A 15493-nucleotide genomic window follows, 5' to 3' on the forward strand; every position below is an offset into this window, starting at 1 on the left:
TTAACATGTTATTCGATTAAAGGAACAGGAGATGTGGTGGAACTCACTTATAAGAAAGTGATGAATCTATGAAAGTAAGGAACAATACTATCATACAAAAGTATGAGATGTTTAGGACGTAGGATTAAAGATGTTGAAAAAGGATTCACTCGTAAAGTAAATCATTTTTTTACTTTTAGAAAGACTTTTGTCAAAAAAAAAATCAATATCAAGATTATAAAAAACTTAAATAGGTCATGCCGACCAAAAGTAATTATTATTTCTAATTGTAGAGATTTCACTATGATAAATATAACCACATTGTTTGATAAGTTGAGAGCGTATAAATTGAAATTAGAAAGATTAAATGAGAAAGAAAAATGAGAAATGAAAAACAATATAGCTCTTAAAGTTGACGCTACAAAAATTGAGAGATGTATAGAATAAAAAGATATGGACAATTTAGATAATGAAAATCTCAATTTACTAAAGAAGAAGTTATTTAAGTTTTTTAAATACAAGAACAAAAATGAGAGCAAGTCTTTGACACCAAAGAAGAGCTAAAACAATTGACATGCTACGAATGTGGTAAGCAAAGTGACATTAAACTTAACTATCCTTCCTTGAAATTGAAACAAACATTTGAAAAAAATAAGGAAATAAAGAATTACAATATGAAGAAAAGAGTCAATATTCACTAATGCGAAAATTACTTTCTATAGCAACTTTTTGTACTAATTATAATCCATATGAAAAGTGGTAAGGTGACATAACTGTTGTAAGACTTTCTACACCGAATGGAGATAGAACTGATATAGAAAGTGAGTGTGGTAACATTTTTGTAACATAGAAGAAAACATTTTATACTAGTTCTAGTTATAATCGGTATAGAAAATGGATGCAGTGACATTTTTATAATAAAGAAAAAACTTTAAAAAGTATATAAAATTAAAATTTTATATAACACGTGTATTTATACCAATTTTAGAACTGATATATAAAACATTTTTAAATTGATATTAAAAGTTTTTCTACATTAGTAATTGTAAAAAGAAGACAACACAAGTGAAAATAAAAAAGAAACAAGTTTGTATTTAATGACTGATGCAAAATCTTCAAATTGAAGAAATAATGTAAGTAGTTTAGAATAAGTTAAAAAAATATATTCTTAATTACTTAATGCGAAGAATTAAGTAAAGAAATAAAACATCTTATATGTCAAGAGCTTTGAACAATAGTCTAAAAGGAATATAAAGAAATAAAACATCTTACATGTCAAGAGCTTTGAGCAATAATCTCAAAGGAATAATGCTGCATTTATTTTTTCTTGTGTGGTTTATGATTTTACTTTATATATTAGTTATGTATAAAGTTGTATTGCATATTTCAATATTAGTCCATTTTCAATTTTCCGTGTCACTTTTGAGCATCCAAAAGGGAAGAAAGGTTGGTTAATTTGTTCCACGAATCAATTGGTTTACCATCATAAAAAAGAAAAGAGCAATTGTTAACATAAACACTTTACTAAAAGCATTTGCTATTTTTTATGATACTTTACATAAAGTAATATATATAAAATTCGGGAATATTAATTATTTACATAAAGTGAAAAAGAAGTTAATTTTTATAAGTTGTGAATGATATAAGAATATACATATAGAGTTGAATTTTATTTGGAAAATTAATAGAAATTAGATTAAAGCTAAACCAATGAAAGAGAGTTTCCATGTTTAGTCTTTGTGTTTTCATTTTCATTTCTTTCCCCTCAGTTCCTATATCCAAGCAATCATATTCGGTTTCCTCTATCACAGTAGTTCCTACAACATTTGGCAAGAAGCAAAATCATTATAATAGTTACTATTATTATCATCACCATGGAAGAAGAGAGCATATAGTGATCTAGTGGTAGAAGAAATCTGAGACCAAATTCCAAAGTTATGGGAAGAATAGTCCCTAATGAGAATAACATCATCACATTGATAGATCCATTTCTTTATGTTTCATTCTGCATGGCTGGATTGGCCACCAGCATTACTATAATCACAGCTCTGTGCATTGTGAGGTTTCGAAAAAAATCATCACCACCTACCTCAATCTCTCAACATTATTTAGATAAAGAGCATAATGTTTTGATCAACGAATCTACAATCCCACCAACAACCTCGTTAGAACAGGAACAACCTGGTACCTCAGAGGGAGCAACGTTGTTGGAGGATGAGATGTCGGTAAAGGTGTTACCTCTTCCCCCAGCACTGCAGCAGCACCCTCAAGTGAACCCTAAATTTGTGAAAAGAGCAACTTCTGAACGAAGGTTGTCTTTAAATCTGAGCAGGAGGATGATGCCAAGGAGTTTATCAGTGGCATCGAAGAAAGGGGCATTGAGAATTGATGAGGGTGTGTTGATGAAGACGAAAGAGAAGGTGAAAACAGATGATTCTGTGTGGATGAAAACCAAAGAGAAGTTGAAAAGAGATGATTCTGTGTGGATGAAAACGATCATACTTGGTGGAAAGTGTGTTCCTGATGAAGAAGATGATGTTGTCATCTATGAGGAGAAAGGGAAGAAAATCTCAGCATACCATCCTAGAAAGCTTACCTCTTCCTCCATTTCTAGTCATTCTTCTTATTACATTAATGCTGATAATCCTGATAATCCTGATAACCCTGATGCTCTCTCTGTACACAAATCCTCTCAAGAAACAACATGTGAGTAGGAAAATAAATTCAATTTTCATCTTATTATTATGTCTTTTATGTTATTTTTGTATTCTTAGAACAAACTTTTCTTTCTTCTGCATGGCTAGAATTAATACAATCAATTTTGTAGCACAAATCACGACATTCCATGTTTATCAGAAGCAACAGATTTAAGGTTATTGAGGTAGCTTCTGTCACATTTAAGTGATTTTTGGCGTAAAAAGAAACGAGAAAAAGAAAACTGTTGGAAAAAAAATTTAATTAACAAAATAAAAATAATAGTTAAAACTTCAGTTTTTATAAGAAAAACAATTATCGATAATAGTTACATGATTAATTCTAATTTATATTTTAATAATTGCTTTATATATGATCTTTAAATATTATGTGCATTTGTTATTATTTTTAAAAGAATATAATTCAAAATGTGTATTTATTCATTTTGGGGTTTCTTCTTTTAAATTATGTGACAAAAATTCATTTTACTCCTATAATCAACCTAAGCCTAGATTTTAAAGATATATTAAAATTTTATCATCTTAAAGTTATTATATCAAGGTGAAGAATCAAGATTTTGTTTTGATTTTAAATGTATGAAAGAAAAAAAATGCAAACTCTTTTACCAATACAATCTATTCTTAAACAAATAAAATAAATAAGACATTGATGCAAAATTATGATTGATTTCTTTAATATACAGTCACAATCATAAATGAAAATGTAAATATTAGCAAATAAAACCTCGACGATGAAGTAAAACTAACACGACACAACAGTAAATTGCAAACCACTACCATTCCATAGATGGAGATTAAACCCTAACTCACAAGAACACTTTTGCTATTATTACATAATAAAAAATGAAGAAAAAAATCTCGGATTTCATATATAAAAAGAAATTTATGTCATATATTTTTTTTGTCTGAAATAAATTTCGATTTAGGCATTATTTTATAATAATTTATAATTTTCATAAATTTTTTTGCAGTAGATATTATCTAATTAATGATAATAGTTTCTTTATAAAATAATGTGTAAAACTCAAATTATGTTTTTTATTATTTAAGACATATTTATCAACATAAAAATTATAAATAATTATATTAGTTTTAAAACAAGAAAAAAACAAATTTTTAGGATTAATATAATTCTAGATATTATGTTTAAAAATTTACTATTGCTAAAAAAGCATAATAAAAAATAAGTGAAATGACACTCAAAATTAAAAGGTAATAGATTTTGTGATCATCCCGTGGCTGTATATTATTTATGAGAATGTATACATATATGTGTTTAATCTTAAATGTATTGTAAGTTATAAAATGTTATAATTTACTGTACATAAAAAAAAATTTAAATTATGTTGATTATTTTAAAAGTCTAAGCAAGGATTTAGTTGAAAATGAAAATTTTATGGTAAGTTGGGTTTTTTTGACATATACAATAACAATGCATTTTGGTATTTACGTGTTTTAGTAATCATTTGATTGTGTCTACCACATCTATTTAAATATAAGAATTAGGGAGGATAATATAGCATTACTAAAATGGATTTTGCATCTATTTAAATAATTTGATTGTGTATACCACATCTATTTTGCATGTTTATTTGTTTAAGTTTACTTAAATATTTTTTATATGTTTCTACATCTATGTATAATGTATTATGTATCATGTATTATTTACTTTATTGCTTGAGTTGTTTACTTTGAAACATAATCTTGAAGAGTACGAATATAATTTGAAATGAAATTATTCAAATAAAGAAAGAATTCCCTTTTTATTTTTTTTTTTCTCAATTTTTTTTAATGCAAAATAACCTAAACACGTTTTTCACCTTTTTACCTATAATTAGTACTTCCTTTTATCTATTGTTTTTACCCTTCTCACGTTTAAATAAAGACAAAATATAAAGTTGTGTGGTGGCGTAGGAGAATCCGAGGATGAAAGTGAAAAGTCGTTGGATCAGTTAAGTTATCTTTCTTTTGTTCTTTTTTATATTGTTTCTATAATTCAGCATTCAAATTTCTTGTTTTTTTTCTTTTTCTCACCTTTCTCTTTCTCTGAACCCTTCAAGTCAAATCAACAGTTTAAACACAAAAGCCATTTCTCCTTTCGAATAAAATGGTCCACTCACTCCATCTCTTTTCTTTTTCTCCCTTTGCGCAATATGGAAATTGGAAAGCCAAAATCTTTTCTTTTTATAGATGGAAGCATAAAAAACCCTCAAAGAACTGATATTATGTTTGATGCTTGGGAGAAATGTGATATGATGGTTTTGTCTTGGATCATCAAGACCCTTTCTCATCAAATGGTAGAAAGTGTGATATATGTTGACAATGTCAAATATTTGTGGGTAGAACTCTCAGAAAGATTCTCTAAAGGAAATCACTTCAAAATTTCATATTTACTTCAAGATTGCAAATTTACTTCAAGATTGCAAATGTACTTCAAGATTGCATATTTACTTCAAGATATTCATTCTAATAAATAGAGTGAGCGGGATGTGAGTCAATATTTCATTGGCTTGAAAATTCTTTGGAAAGAATTAGAGTCTCTTAAACTCATACCCACTTGTCAAGTCTCCTGTAATTGTGATTTGTTTAGAGTCTCTCTCAAATACAGAGAGGTGGAACACGTTATTTGCTTTCTAAAGGGTTTAAATGACACATACCATACTGTGAGAACACAGATTCTCTGGATGGAGTCCCTTCCCAACATCAAGAAGGTCTTCTCCCTCCTTATGCAGCAAGAAAGACAACATCTTGGAGCCATTATTCAGAATGATGCTTCCACAATTTTTGCTAACACCACTGACAAGCCAAATTGGAAACCTCAAGGGCGTAACACTAGTTCACGTGGACAAGGAAGAGGAAAAGGAAGAAATCCTAAAGGAAAAAATGTTCTCATTGCCACAAGATGAATCATAGTGTTATTCCAAGCATGGATACCCACCATGATACAAGAAGAATGACAGCCACAACAGTCAATACAAGGGAAGACATAATGAATGGAGTTATGCCAACACCTGCATGGATGATTCTGATTCTACCCAGACACAGAATACTCAACTGGACAACAAAAATAATTTTTTGAAATCTTTTACTCCTAAGATGTAGAAACTACTAAAAATGATAGAGGGCATTGATAACCCTTCACACAATGTTAGTCAAGTGCAAAGAAACACATCCGGAAACATCCAACGGAATTGTAGACACTGGGACCAATGATCATGTGACCCATAAAAGAAAACACTTTATTAATTTTCATAAAATTAAACCTATATTTGTTTGAGTTCCAAATAATTCTACAGTAACAACCCAATCATTCAATTTTCAAAAAGATTTATCATTTTTAATGTACTCTATATTTCAAAATTTTCTTTTAATCTTATATGTGTCCAAAGTCTAACCAAAGACATAAATTGCACTATAACCTTTACTTTTGAGACTTGTCAGATAAAAGATAGTTCTACCTTAAAGATAATTGAACATGTTACAAAGACCTTTACTATCCGCAATCTTTTCTAATTTGTAGTGAAGACTATGGTCTTAAATATGTTCTTTTTAGTATCTTTTTCTTATATTTATAATAGAATAGAATAAAAAATTAAAAGTAATTAAAAAATAAAAAATTTCACAAATTGATAAGCAATATATATGAATTAACGCTAACTTAACGAAAATACTAAATTGAATTGTTTAAAAATTAAAAAAAATTAATTAATCAAATAAATACAAGAACCAAATATATAAATATATAATTATACTTGAACCAAATATATAAATATATAATTAAGCCAAATAAAATCATTCTTAAGAATAACTAACCAGCAGAATTTATTAGAATCATATAATTTGAATTCAAAAGGCAAAAGTCAGATCTTATTAATCTCATTCATTATGACTCTTTAATATTGAATTAAAGTATATACAAACTTTGAGGTGTAACTATTCTCTCACTTTCTTCTTCTTCTGCATTCCAAAACCTTTTCACTTTCTCTTTCTTTTCCCATATGAAGATGGGTCCCACACAACAACATCACCACATATTCACAACCCTGAAACGACGTAGTCCCAATGGAGCGGGAGATAACAGAACATGTCCATTGTTGGTTTCATGTTTGAATTTCAAATCTCGGAAAACGGCACGCACGACACAAACCCACGACCAATCAAAAACATTAAAACCACATTCTTCTCTCTCCAACACGATTCTTTTTCATTATTACCCATCTCAGTTTCAATCACAATTCATTAATCACAAACCCAAAACCAAACTCTCTTCATTAAATTCCATTTACCCCACCCATAAAGGAGGCCAAAGCTTGCATCTTTAGCATCAAACAGTTTCACCAGCCAAATGGGTGCATCTGGAAAATGGGTGAAGGCGTTGATCGGACTCAACAGCAAGAATGAACTTGTAAGTTGATTGTTCTTTCTTGCTACCAAGCCACCATTTTTATTGTTACTGTTTCTGTTTTGGTGACAATTGAATGAGGAAAAAACTTTTGGGTGGTTTCAGGGAGGGAAGAAGAAGAAGTGGAGGCTGTGGAAGAGTTCTTCTGCAGGGGAGAACAGATCTCAAGACTTCGAGTATTGCAGTGTGGCTTCGGATTCCTTCACCGCTGCAGTGGCCACAGTTGTCAGAGCTCCACCTAAGGATTTCAAACTCCTCAAGCAAGAATGGGCTGCCACCCGAGTTCAAACTGCTTTCCGTGCCTTCTTGGTTTGAATTCTGATATAACTCAACTCCAATAGCTAATTCATCTTGCATGAGACAATTTTCACTTAATTTATATGCATTATTATATGATTGCTGGAACAGGTGTTGTTGTGTTCTGCAATTCAGAACACTTGACTGTTCTTGGAACATGCTTGTTGTGTTGGATTTTTATGATTGGGTTGTTATGGTTGTAGGCAAGAAGGGCATTGAGGGCGTTGAAGGGAGTGGTGAGGCTTCAAGCTCTTGTAAGGGGTAGACTTGTGAGGAAGCAGGCTGCAGTCACACTGAGGTGCATGCAGGCCTTGGTTCGTGTCCAGGCACGTGTGAGGGCACGGCGCGTGCGAATGTCCATGGAGGGGCAAGCAGTGCAAAACATGCTAAATGAACGCCGCACCAAGGCTGAACTCAACAAGGAAGCAGAGGTACCATCCCTAATTTCTTCACACAAAACTTACATACAATTTCTGAGATGTTGTCACTGTTTTTCACCGATCAGAATTGGAGATTCATCTCAAAAAATAAACTTTTATTACATGAATCCTCACCAAGGTAAAACACTAATCATAATCACTGATGATTTCCAAAAGCATGTAAGGAATTACCTAGACTAAACTTCTTTAATGTTTCTGGTACTGTTTCAATCGGAAGTGTTGTTTTATATAACCTTTGCTGAATAAAAATGCAATTTTAATTAGAGAACTACACTAAAAACACTTAACATGTGCTTTATTTTCGGATGGGGTCAATGAAAAAGTAAAATTGAAAAGACCTCTTGTTTGGTTTTTAATTGGATCTGATTATAATCGAGTTTAACTGCAATTTGGCCTTGAAATATTCAAGTGGAGTGAAGGGAGGATCACCATCACTCATAATTGTCTGCAAACTTCATCTAAACATGCACTTCAGAAATTGCATATAAGTTTTTTCAAATTCCTAAATCATCATCCGTGCAATACAAAATTGTTTTGCACACCTTACCTGTACAGAAGATTTTGTTAGAAACTTTGTTTTGTAAACTTGTGTGCAGGATGGTTGGTGTGATAGCAAAGGATCATTGGAAGATGTCAAGACAAAACTACAAATGAGGCAAGAGGGAGCTTTCAAGAGGGAGAGAGCAATTGCATACTCTCTTGCCCAAAAGGTAGGTACCAACAGATTGGGAAAATATGCAACTTTTATCATTCCTGCTTATTAGGAAACATGTTTAAGAGTTGACTTTTGCAGCAATGGAGATCAACCCCCATTTCAAATTCAAGAGCAAACACCTCTTCGAACAAGCAAGAGATAGACAAGGCTAACTGGGGATGGAGTTGGTTGGAACGTTGGATGGCAGCAAAGCCGTGGGAGAGTAGATTGATGGAACAAACTCGTCATCATGCTGATGCCACAGAGAAAACTCCTCCTCCTCCTCCAAAGAAAGGCGTGGACCCCACAAATTCAAAAAATATTTCAGAACCATGCAGTGTCAAAGTCAGAAAGAACAATGTCACCACAAGGATTTCAGCTAGACCTCCTCATGTTGGCCAAGCCACTCGTTTGTCCTCTAGTCCTAGTTCTGAGTTTCACTACGATGAGAGCTCTAATTCATCTTCAATATGCACATCCATGACACCAATATCTGGGAGTGTTTCTTTGCCTTGTGAGAGGACAGAGGATAGTAACAACAATACTACTAGGCCTAGTTATATGAACCTGACCGAGTCAACCAAGGCAAAGCAGAAAACCAGCAGTCATCAATACAACAGATCCCAGAGGCAACAGTCCATGGATGAGTTCCAGTTTCTCAAAAGAACAGCGGTTTTCTCAAATGGAGATGCCAAAAGCACTGGTGCTTCTGACCCTTCAACCAACTTTTCTAGGCCACTTTACCTACCCTCCTACATGGATAAGAAGCCGCGGTGAAAGGGACGATTCAATTGATTGTTCATATGTATTTATTTCCATGAAGTTCAACACTTCAACATCTTGTTGTTCAACGATCTCTGAATTTAATTTCAACTGTAGCAGTAGCTTTTGTGCTTTCCCTCCAGAATACTCTACTTTAGAAATCTGCATTTTTGTGTGATCAATTTTTGTGGGTAGTATTATGATTATACAAGTATGTCAAGAGACTGCAAGATTGAAGAAAAATAATTGAAGAGTGAGATTTGTTATACTGAAGCCTTGAGGTTCTTCCATTTAATAACTAGTTTTATAAATTAGACTCTTCTATTATGTTCAAGTCTTAATAATTGATGTTTTTATTTGGAGTTGGATTAAGGTGTAAATTGGATATTGTATAAGTGAAGATGTTTCAAAGAGAGAAATTGTCCTGGATCTCGGTCTTTTAAGGTGGTGACAATGTCAAGTTCCAATTTGGTGTACTTAAAGCTTTGAAGATTGTGTCTAATGAATTGGTTTTTTGAATTGTACAACCCCACAATCCAGTGGGAGAATCTGTTTTGTTAGAATATAATTTTTCTTTTATAAAATCTGCTTAAAAGCTCAATATCCTATAAACATTGTTTTGCTTAGATCTGAGCATATTATACTAGTTTGAATTAGCGTATATTCTGCTTTGTTTACAATCACAAGTACAATCTAGTTGGTATCAAATCAAATCCACTTTATTGTGTTCTTCTTATGACTCTAAGCTTGACACCATGCTTGAAGTTGAGAACCATTCCATATTCCATTTCTACAGGCTTTTCCATGTTTAGGGAATGCCGAAACACATATTTTCGGTACAAATGAATCAGAGTAAGCTTGAGCTCTTGTAGGGAAAATTTCTGACCAATACATGCCCGAGGACCAATTCCAAATGGTATGAATGCATAAGGATGCCTTAGTTTCATTTCTTCACATTTGGGGTCAAACCTCTCTGGTTTAAACTTCTCTGGATCAGGAAAATTTCTTGGATCTTTTGCTAGAACTCCAATAGCTAACCATACCCACGTCCCCTGCTCATTTACAAAACTACATCAATGATTATATAACTTTAAAACCCTCCATCAAAACTAACTTACATATATGATTTTTTTTTGTTTGATTGACAGTGTATTACATTGTTTCTGCATATATTGTTTTCTCATTACATATTATCCTCCCAATTTTATAGAAAAGTTATATTTGCGGCAAAGATGTATTACTACCTTTGGAAGAAGGTAACCTCCTATCTCTACCTCATTTGATGTTTCTCTTGCAACCAATGGGGAGACAGTGTAAAACCTCATGGCCTCTTTAATCACCTGCATTAGAATATGACATCATGATTGCTTACTCCTTGTAAACTCAAAATATGAATCTTACATTTCACCAAAATTTCACTATGAGCTGACCTGATCAAGATAAGGAAAACTATCATGCAGATCTTGGGCAGTGGGAATCTTGTCAGATGGACCAAATTCATCAATCTCTTGAAGTAACTTTTTCTCAACTTCTAGGTGACCAGCAACCAAGTAGACAATGGATGACAAAGTAAAGGCTGTGGTAGCTGACCCAGCAAGTAAGTGCTCATAAGTAACAGCACTAATGTATTCAGGTGAAAACACATTTTCTGATACAAGCTTTGATTCTCTTGCATTCAAAATTAGTGATAGGAAGTTTTTTGAAGTTCGGTTCTTGTCCTTCATTCTCCTCTTGACAATCTCATCAAGACGACCACTCAGTTTCTCATTAATACTCTCTATTTTCCTGTCCATTGTGCCTGGTATTCTCTTTAGAATCTGCCTAAATGGCTCTTGAAGTATTGGAGCAAGTAGACCAAGTATAATGGAGAAGGAACCAGACAAGTCCATCTTAAGTTGTGTTGTGGAGTAGATGTGTTGATTGATGAAATCTGATACTTCATCATCATCATCACCATTTTTCACACTGTTAACACTCTTGATTGATTCACAAACTGAATGGGGCTTAGAGAGGCCAAAGTTGACACCAAATGCTGCCTCTCCAATCACATCAGTCGCTAGTCTTAGGGAAAGATCAGAAAAGATCATGTCCTCATTTGGGGTGTCAAGATTTTCTGTTGCAGATTCTATGAATGATTGCATCATTGGCACTAAACTAGCCAAGTGTGAGGGTTGATACACTGACAATATGGTGTTTCTCATGGTTGACCATCGTGAGTCCCTACACATCATTGCATTATCAATTTCTTTTTCATAGTTAGATATTGCAAATCAAACACTGTTCTCACCAGAGGACAAAGATCTCGGAAAACCATTGGATTGCAAGGAATCTTCAATTGTTCTCAAATTAAAGACACCATATTCAAAGAAAATAGGAATATTTAACATGGTGCCTACTCTATCCTACTCAAAATTCTAAAGAAATAAATCCAGAAAATTGCTTAAGAAAGAAATGTAGTTATCTGAAATATCTACTGATATATATTTTGTGTCCCTCAAGTGTGACATCAACAATTTTCTGATAGGATAATATATTTGAAAACCTTATTGAATATATAATAACTTGTGTCATAAATTAATTATTATTGTTTATGCATACCTGGTGAAGAAGAGCCCTTTTTGATGAAGAGGTGAGGCAGAAATAGGAGAGGGAACGCTTCTGTTTGGAATGTCTTTGAATTTCTTAATTCCCACCTCTTTACAAAGCTCTGGATCTGCTACCAAGATTAGTGGTTGTCTTCCCATGTGAAATCTGCTACATTAAACAGGGAATGAACAACATCATCCACTTTATTTTTTATTTTTAATTTAAAAACATTAAGCATCATTATATGTACTTCTTCCCAGGTAATATGCACTGCCCCACCACCATAACAGAATTTTGAGCCTTTTGAATTTGAAATATTGAAGTTGGATATAATGGGAAGAATAACAGGTTTATTGAGAGAAGGAGAAGAAAATGAGAATGAGTAGAAAGTAGAAAGAAACCTGTAAATTGGGCCATATTGATTGGCAAGGTGTGAGAAGACATCAGGGCCATATTTGGCGAGCAAGTGAAGGTGTCCTAGAAGAGGGAGAGAAGGTGGGCCTGGAACTTTCCTGAGCCCCCAATAGGGCCCATAAAGATAACCCAATAAGGCTCCAAGCAAAGGCATGAGGGTGATTATGGCTACACATGGCCATTCCAATTGCATGAACACCATTTTGATTTTGGTAGATACCAAGTGAGATAGGTTTTGGTTGTTGAATTTGGAGGAATGGTGATGGTGGGGTTCTGCTTTATATTCTGCTGCTGCTACTCACAAACGATTATCGATTATCAACACCACCACAAGAGTGGGATGCCATTTTGTCCCTTAGTCAATCATCATTCCCAATTACATACACTGTACCCAATATACGTTACCTTTTCTTTATTTTATATATATAATACAAGTAAAAAAAATGTTTCGGCTTATAAATTTATTAAGTCTAATTCAATTCTATAAAATCAGTTTTATCTCCAGTCGACGAGATTTCTAACATACTTCCTTCATACTGAGGTATAGACATCATCTCAAGCGTGATACTAGACTTTAATGAGTGGTTCGATAATGACCGGATAACAGGTGGAATAACATGCCTAACAAACAACAAATATCACTAGGATACGTTCTAACATAGTTCTGATACCATGATAAAAGTAAACTTTAAATCTAATTCAACTCTGCAAAATCAGTTTGTAAAGTAAAATTTGCACCCACTTATATATTATAAATTGACTTTATCTATAATCATTATAAAACTTTCAATACCTTACAAATCAATCCATAATTCATAAACATCAATTAAACTTGATTTTGATTAGTGTGATCTATAGATTGTAATTAAATGAGATAAAATCCATTTATATATATATATATATATATATATATATATAAATTTTATCTTATAAATTAATTTTATAAAATTAAATTAGGTTTAAAGCTTTTTTTAATATTTTATAAATAATTTTTTTTCTAATGATATTCGAGATGAACCGGCAATCTAATGATTAAATAAGAAAATTGAATTTGGTCGATGAAATGTCACGTGATATGTATGATTAAGTTTCCGACTAAAGTTAATGGTTGTGGCAATGATTTAGAAAATCTGAGAAATGAAAAATGGATATTAAGGCTGAATTAATTGACCACAATAATCACATAGTGGTTCCTGTGAGAAAGAAAGTGAGGATATCATATACTACTTTATTCATTAAATACAGTTTTATTTAATTATCAAACATTAAATTTATATTTTATTTTAATTTAATTTCTGATCATAAATAACTTTTATTATAATATATATTAGTTTTGACTTAATTTAGAAATAACATGAAGATTTTTTGGTGAGAATCTTTTTGGATAGGATTAAAATCTATTGTCCAAACTTTGTCCCCCAATCAGAATTTGACTCGTAAGAATCCTAAAAAGAAGGACTTGTTTTGTCTATGAAATATGATGTCTTTTAACAATAAAATGGATCTCTATTATCTTCCTCTTTCGTAATAATTTCTAAGTTATATATACATATATGGATAAAGTCGTACTTTACAGTAATTATTCAATCGACGAAAATTTAAATTTAAATTGTATATTCACTAAAATAATAAAAAAATTATCATAATATTATCAAATAAAAGACAGGCTTATAATAATAATAATAATAATATAAAAACCTTGAAAGAAAAAAATAAAAAATAAAATACGATAAAGTTCTTAAAAATTAAAATTGAAGATAACATATTTTGTGAAACTGAATGAAGCAAAACCACAAGTTTTTTTCTTTTTTAGGATTTTCACAATAGGAGTGGCCAAAGATCATTAGTACAATTTATAATGTTGATTATGAGGTCTATATTGTAACTTCCCTGTCACAAATATACTAATGTTTACATTTTTAAAGTATATGCTAAATATAGAATGCAATGATAACATAATATAAAGCAAATAAGTATATAACATAGATTTTAAAGTATATGTTAAACACATCAAGCTTTTACAAAATTTTAAATAAAACTCAAACCATTCAAATTCAAGTAGCAGTATTAAAATAATCTTATTTCAAACTTATAATTTACAATTTTTTTATTGTTATCATTACAAAAATCTATTTTTATTTTTAATAATTAAAATAATAATAATTTAATGATTTATTTTGATATTGTCTGAGGGTAGAGGAAAGGAAGATCCATTGTATCCACATGGAGAATTTGTAGTGGAATCCATGATGAACATTCCACAGCAATGTAACCAATAGAAAGAAAAAGCATAAGATGGTGGAATATTTCTGTGATTCTTGTCCTAAGACTTCTTAATTGCTTCAAGGTTTATGTAAGTCAACCATCATACACACTTTTAATATGTTTTCCAAACTTCAAAAATATAAAAATATGTATAAAGAATTTGAAACTTAAAAAAGTGTAATTTGAGTAATTCTTAATAAAAGCTTATCTTTTTGTTATATGGAATTAATTATTTGAAAAAGTTGTCATCATCGAAAGAAATATTATTTGGGAATAAGTTTAGTGAAAATGTAGTTTTAATAGTGGTCGAAATACTTTTATATAATAAGACATAAGAGTGGGAAATGCAGGTGGAAAGTGAAAGATGCACTGAAGATCTTGAAATGGAAAGGTTAGGCAAGAAAACAATATTGTGGTTTGTAAGAGATATACGGAATTCATGAACAATTGGTGTGAATATTTCAATTATTCATTTGTTATTGTTCACGAATATAAAGGTTTTCATATCTAATTCATAAACATTCGTAAGATCTAGAAATTAATATTTTAGCATTTTATAAAGATTTAAAAAATGATATTTTAAAAGTGAAGTGATTTAAAATTAATGAGACTCGATTATTTTAATATTAAAAAGTTTTAATATAAATAGTTTTGTTAGGAATGAGTTTTATAATTTTAAAGGATAATGATATTTAGATAACATTTTTTTTACAATATTTGAATATTGATTACGTGTCAATCTGTGGTTGGTCAAAAATTACTCCACAATAGTTTTTATGATTATTATTATTTATTGTGGAGTAATTTTTGACCAATCACAGATTGACATGTAATCAATGTTCAAATGTTGTCAAAAAATTGTCTAAATATCATTATCCAATTTTAAAACACATTATCTTTTTATAAATTATTTTTTTAAAAGTTTTTATATTTCTCATTA

The 15493-nt window shown here is 31.2% G+C and overlaps 2 protein-coding genes across 5 annotated transcripts; one reads left to right on the forward strand and one right to left on the reverse strand.

The window, feature by feature from the left end:
• The first annotated feature begins 6608 nt into the window (after positions 1 to 6608).
• On the forward strand, positions 6609 to 9554 carry LOC106764012 (protein IQ-DOMAIN 1). Its single transcript, XM_014648207.2, has 5 exons — positions 6609 to 7098; positions 7201 to 7404; positions 7596 to 7823; positions 8429 to 8542; positions 8626 to 9554. The coding sequence occupies exons 1-5, from the start codon at positions 7039 to 7041 to the stop codon at positions 9301 to 9303; spliced, it is 1284 nt and encodes a 427-aa protein (XP_014503693.1). The 5' UTR covers positions 6609 to 7038; the 3' UTR covers positions 9304 to 9554.
• Positions 9555 to 9697: 143 nt separating this feature from the next.
• Positions 9698 to 12611, reverse strand: LOC106764008 (cytochrome P450 711A1). Of its 4 annotated transcripts, none has more exons than XM_014648201.2 (5): positions 12276 to 12611; positions 11887 to 12039; positions 10719 to 11508; positions 10533 to 10628; positions 9698 to 10340 (listed from the first exon to the last, which is right to left on the reverse strand). In XM_014648201.2, exons 1-5 carry the CDS (start codon positions 12488 to 12490, stop codon positions 10008 to 10010), a joined length of 1587 nt encoding a protein of 528 aa, XP_014503687.1. In that variant the 5' UTR covers positions 12491 to 12611; the 3' UTR covers positions 9698 to 10007. The 4 variants fall into 4 exon arrangements, with proteins under 4 accessions (XP_014503687.1, XP_014503686.1, XP_022638212.1 ...); XM_014648200.2 differs by having other exon boundaries at positions 11887 to 12042; XM_022782491.1 differs by lacking the exon at positions 12276 to 12611 and adding an exon at positions 12125 to 12260.
• Between the last annotated feature and the right edge of the window lie 2882 nt (positions 12612 to 15493).

The sequence above is a fragment of the Vigna radiata genome, chromosome 6, assembly GCF_000741045.1.
Source record: "Vigna radiata var. radiata cultivar VC1973A chromosome 6, Vradiata_ver6, whole genome shotgun sequence".
Lineage (NCBI taxonomy): Eukaryota > Viridiplantae > Streptophyta > Magnoliopsida > Fabales > Fabaceae > Vigna > Vigna radiata.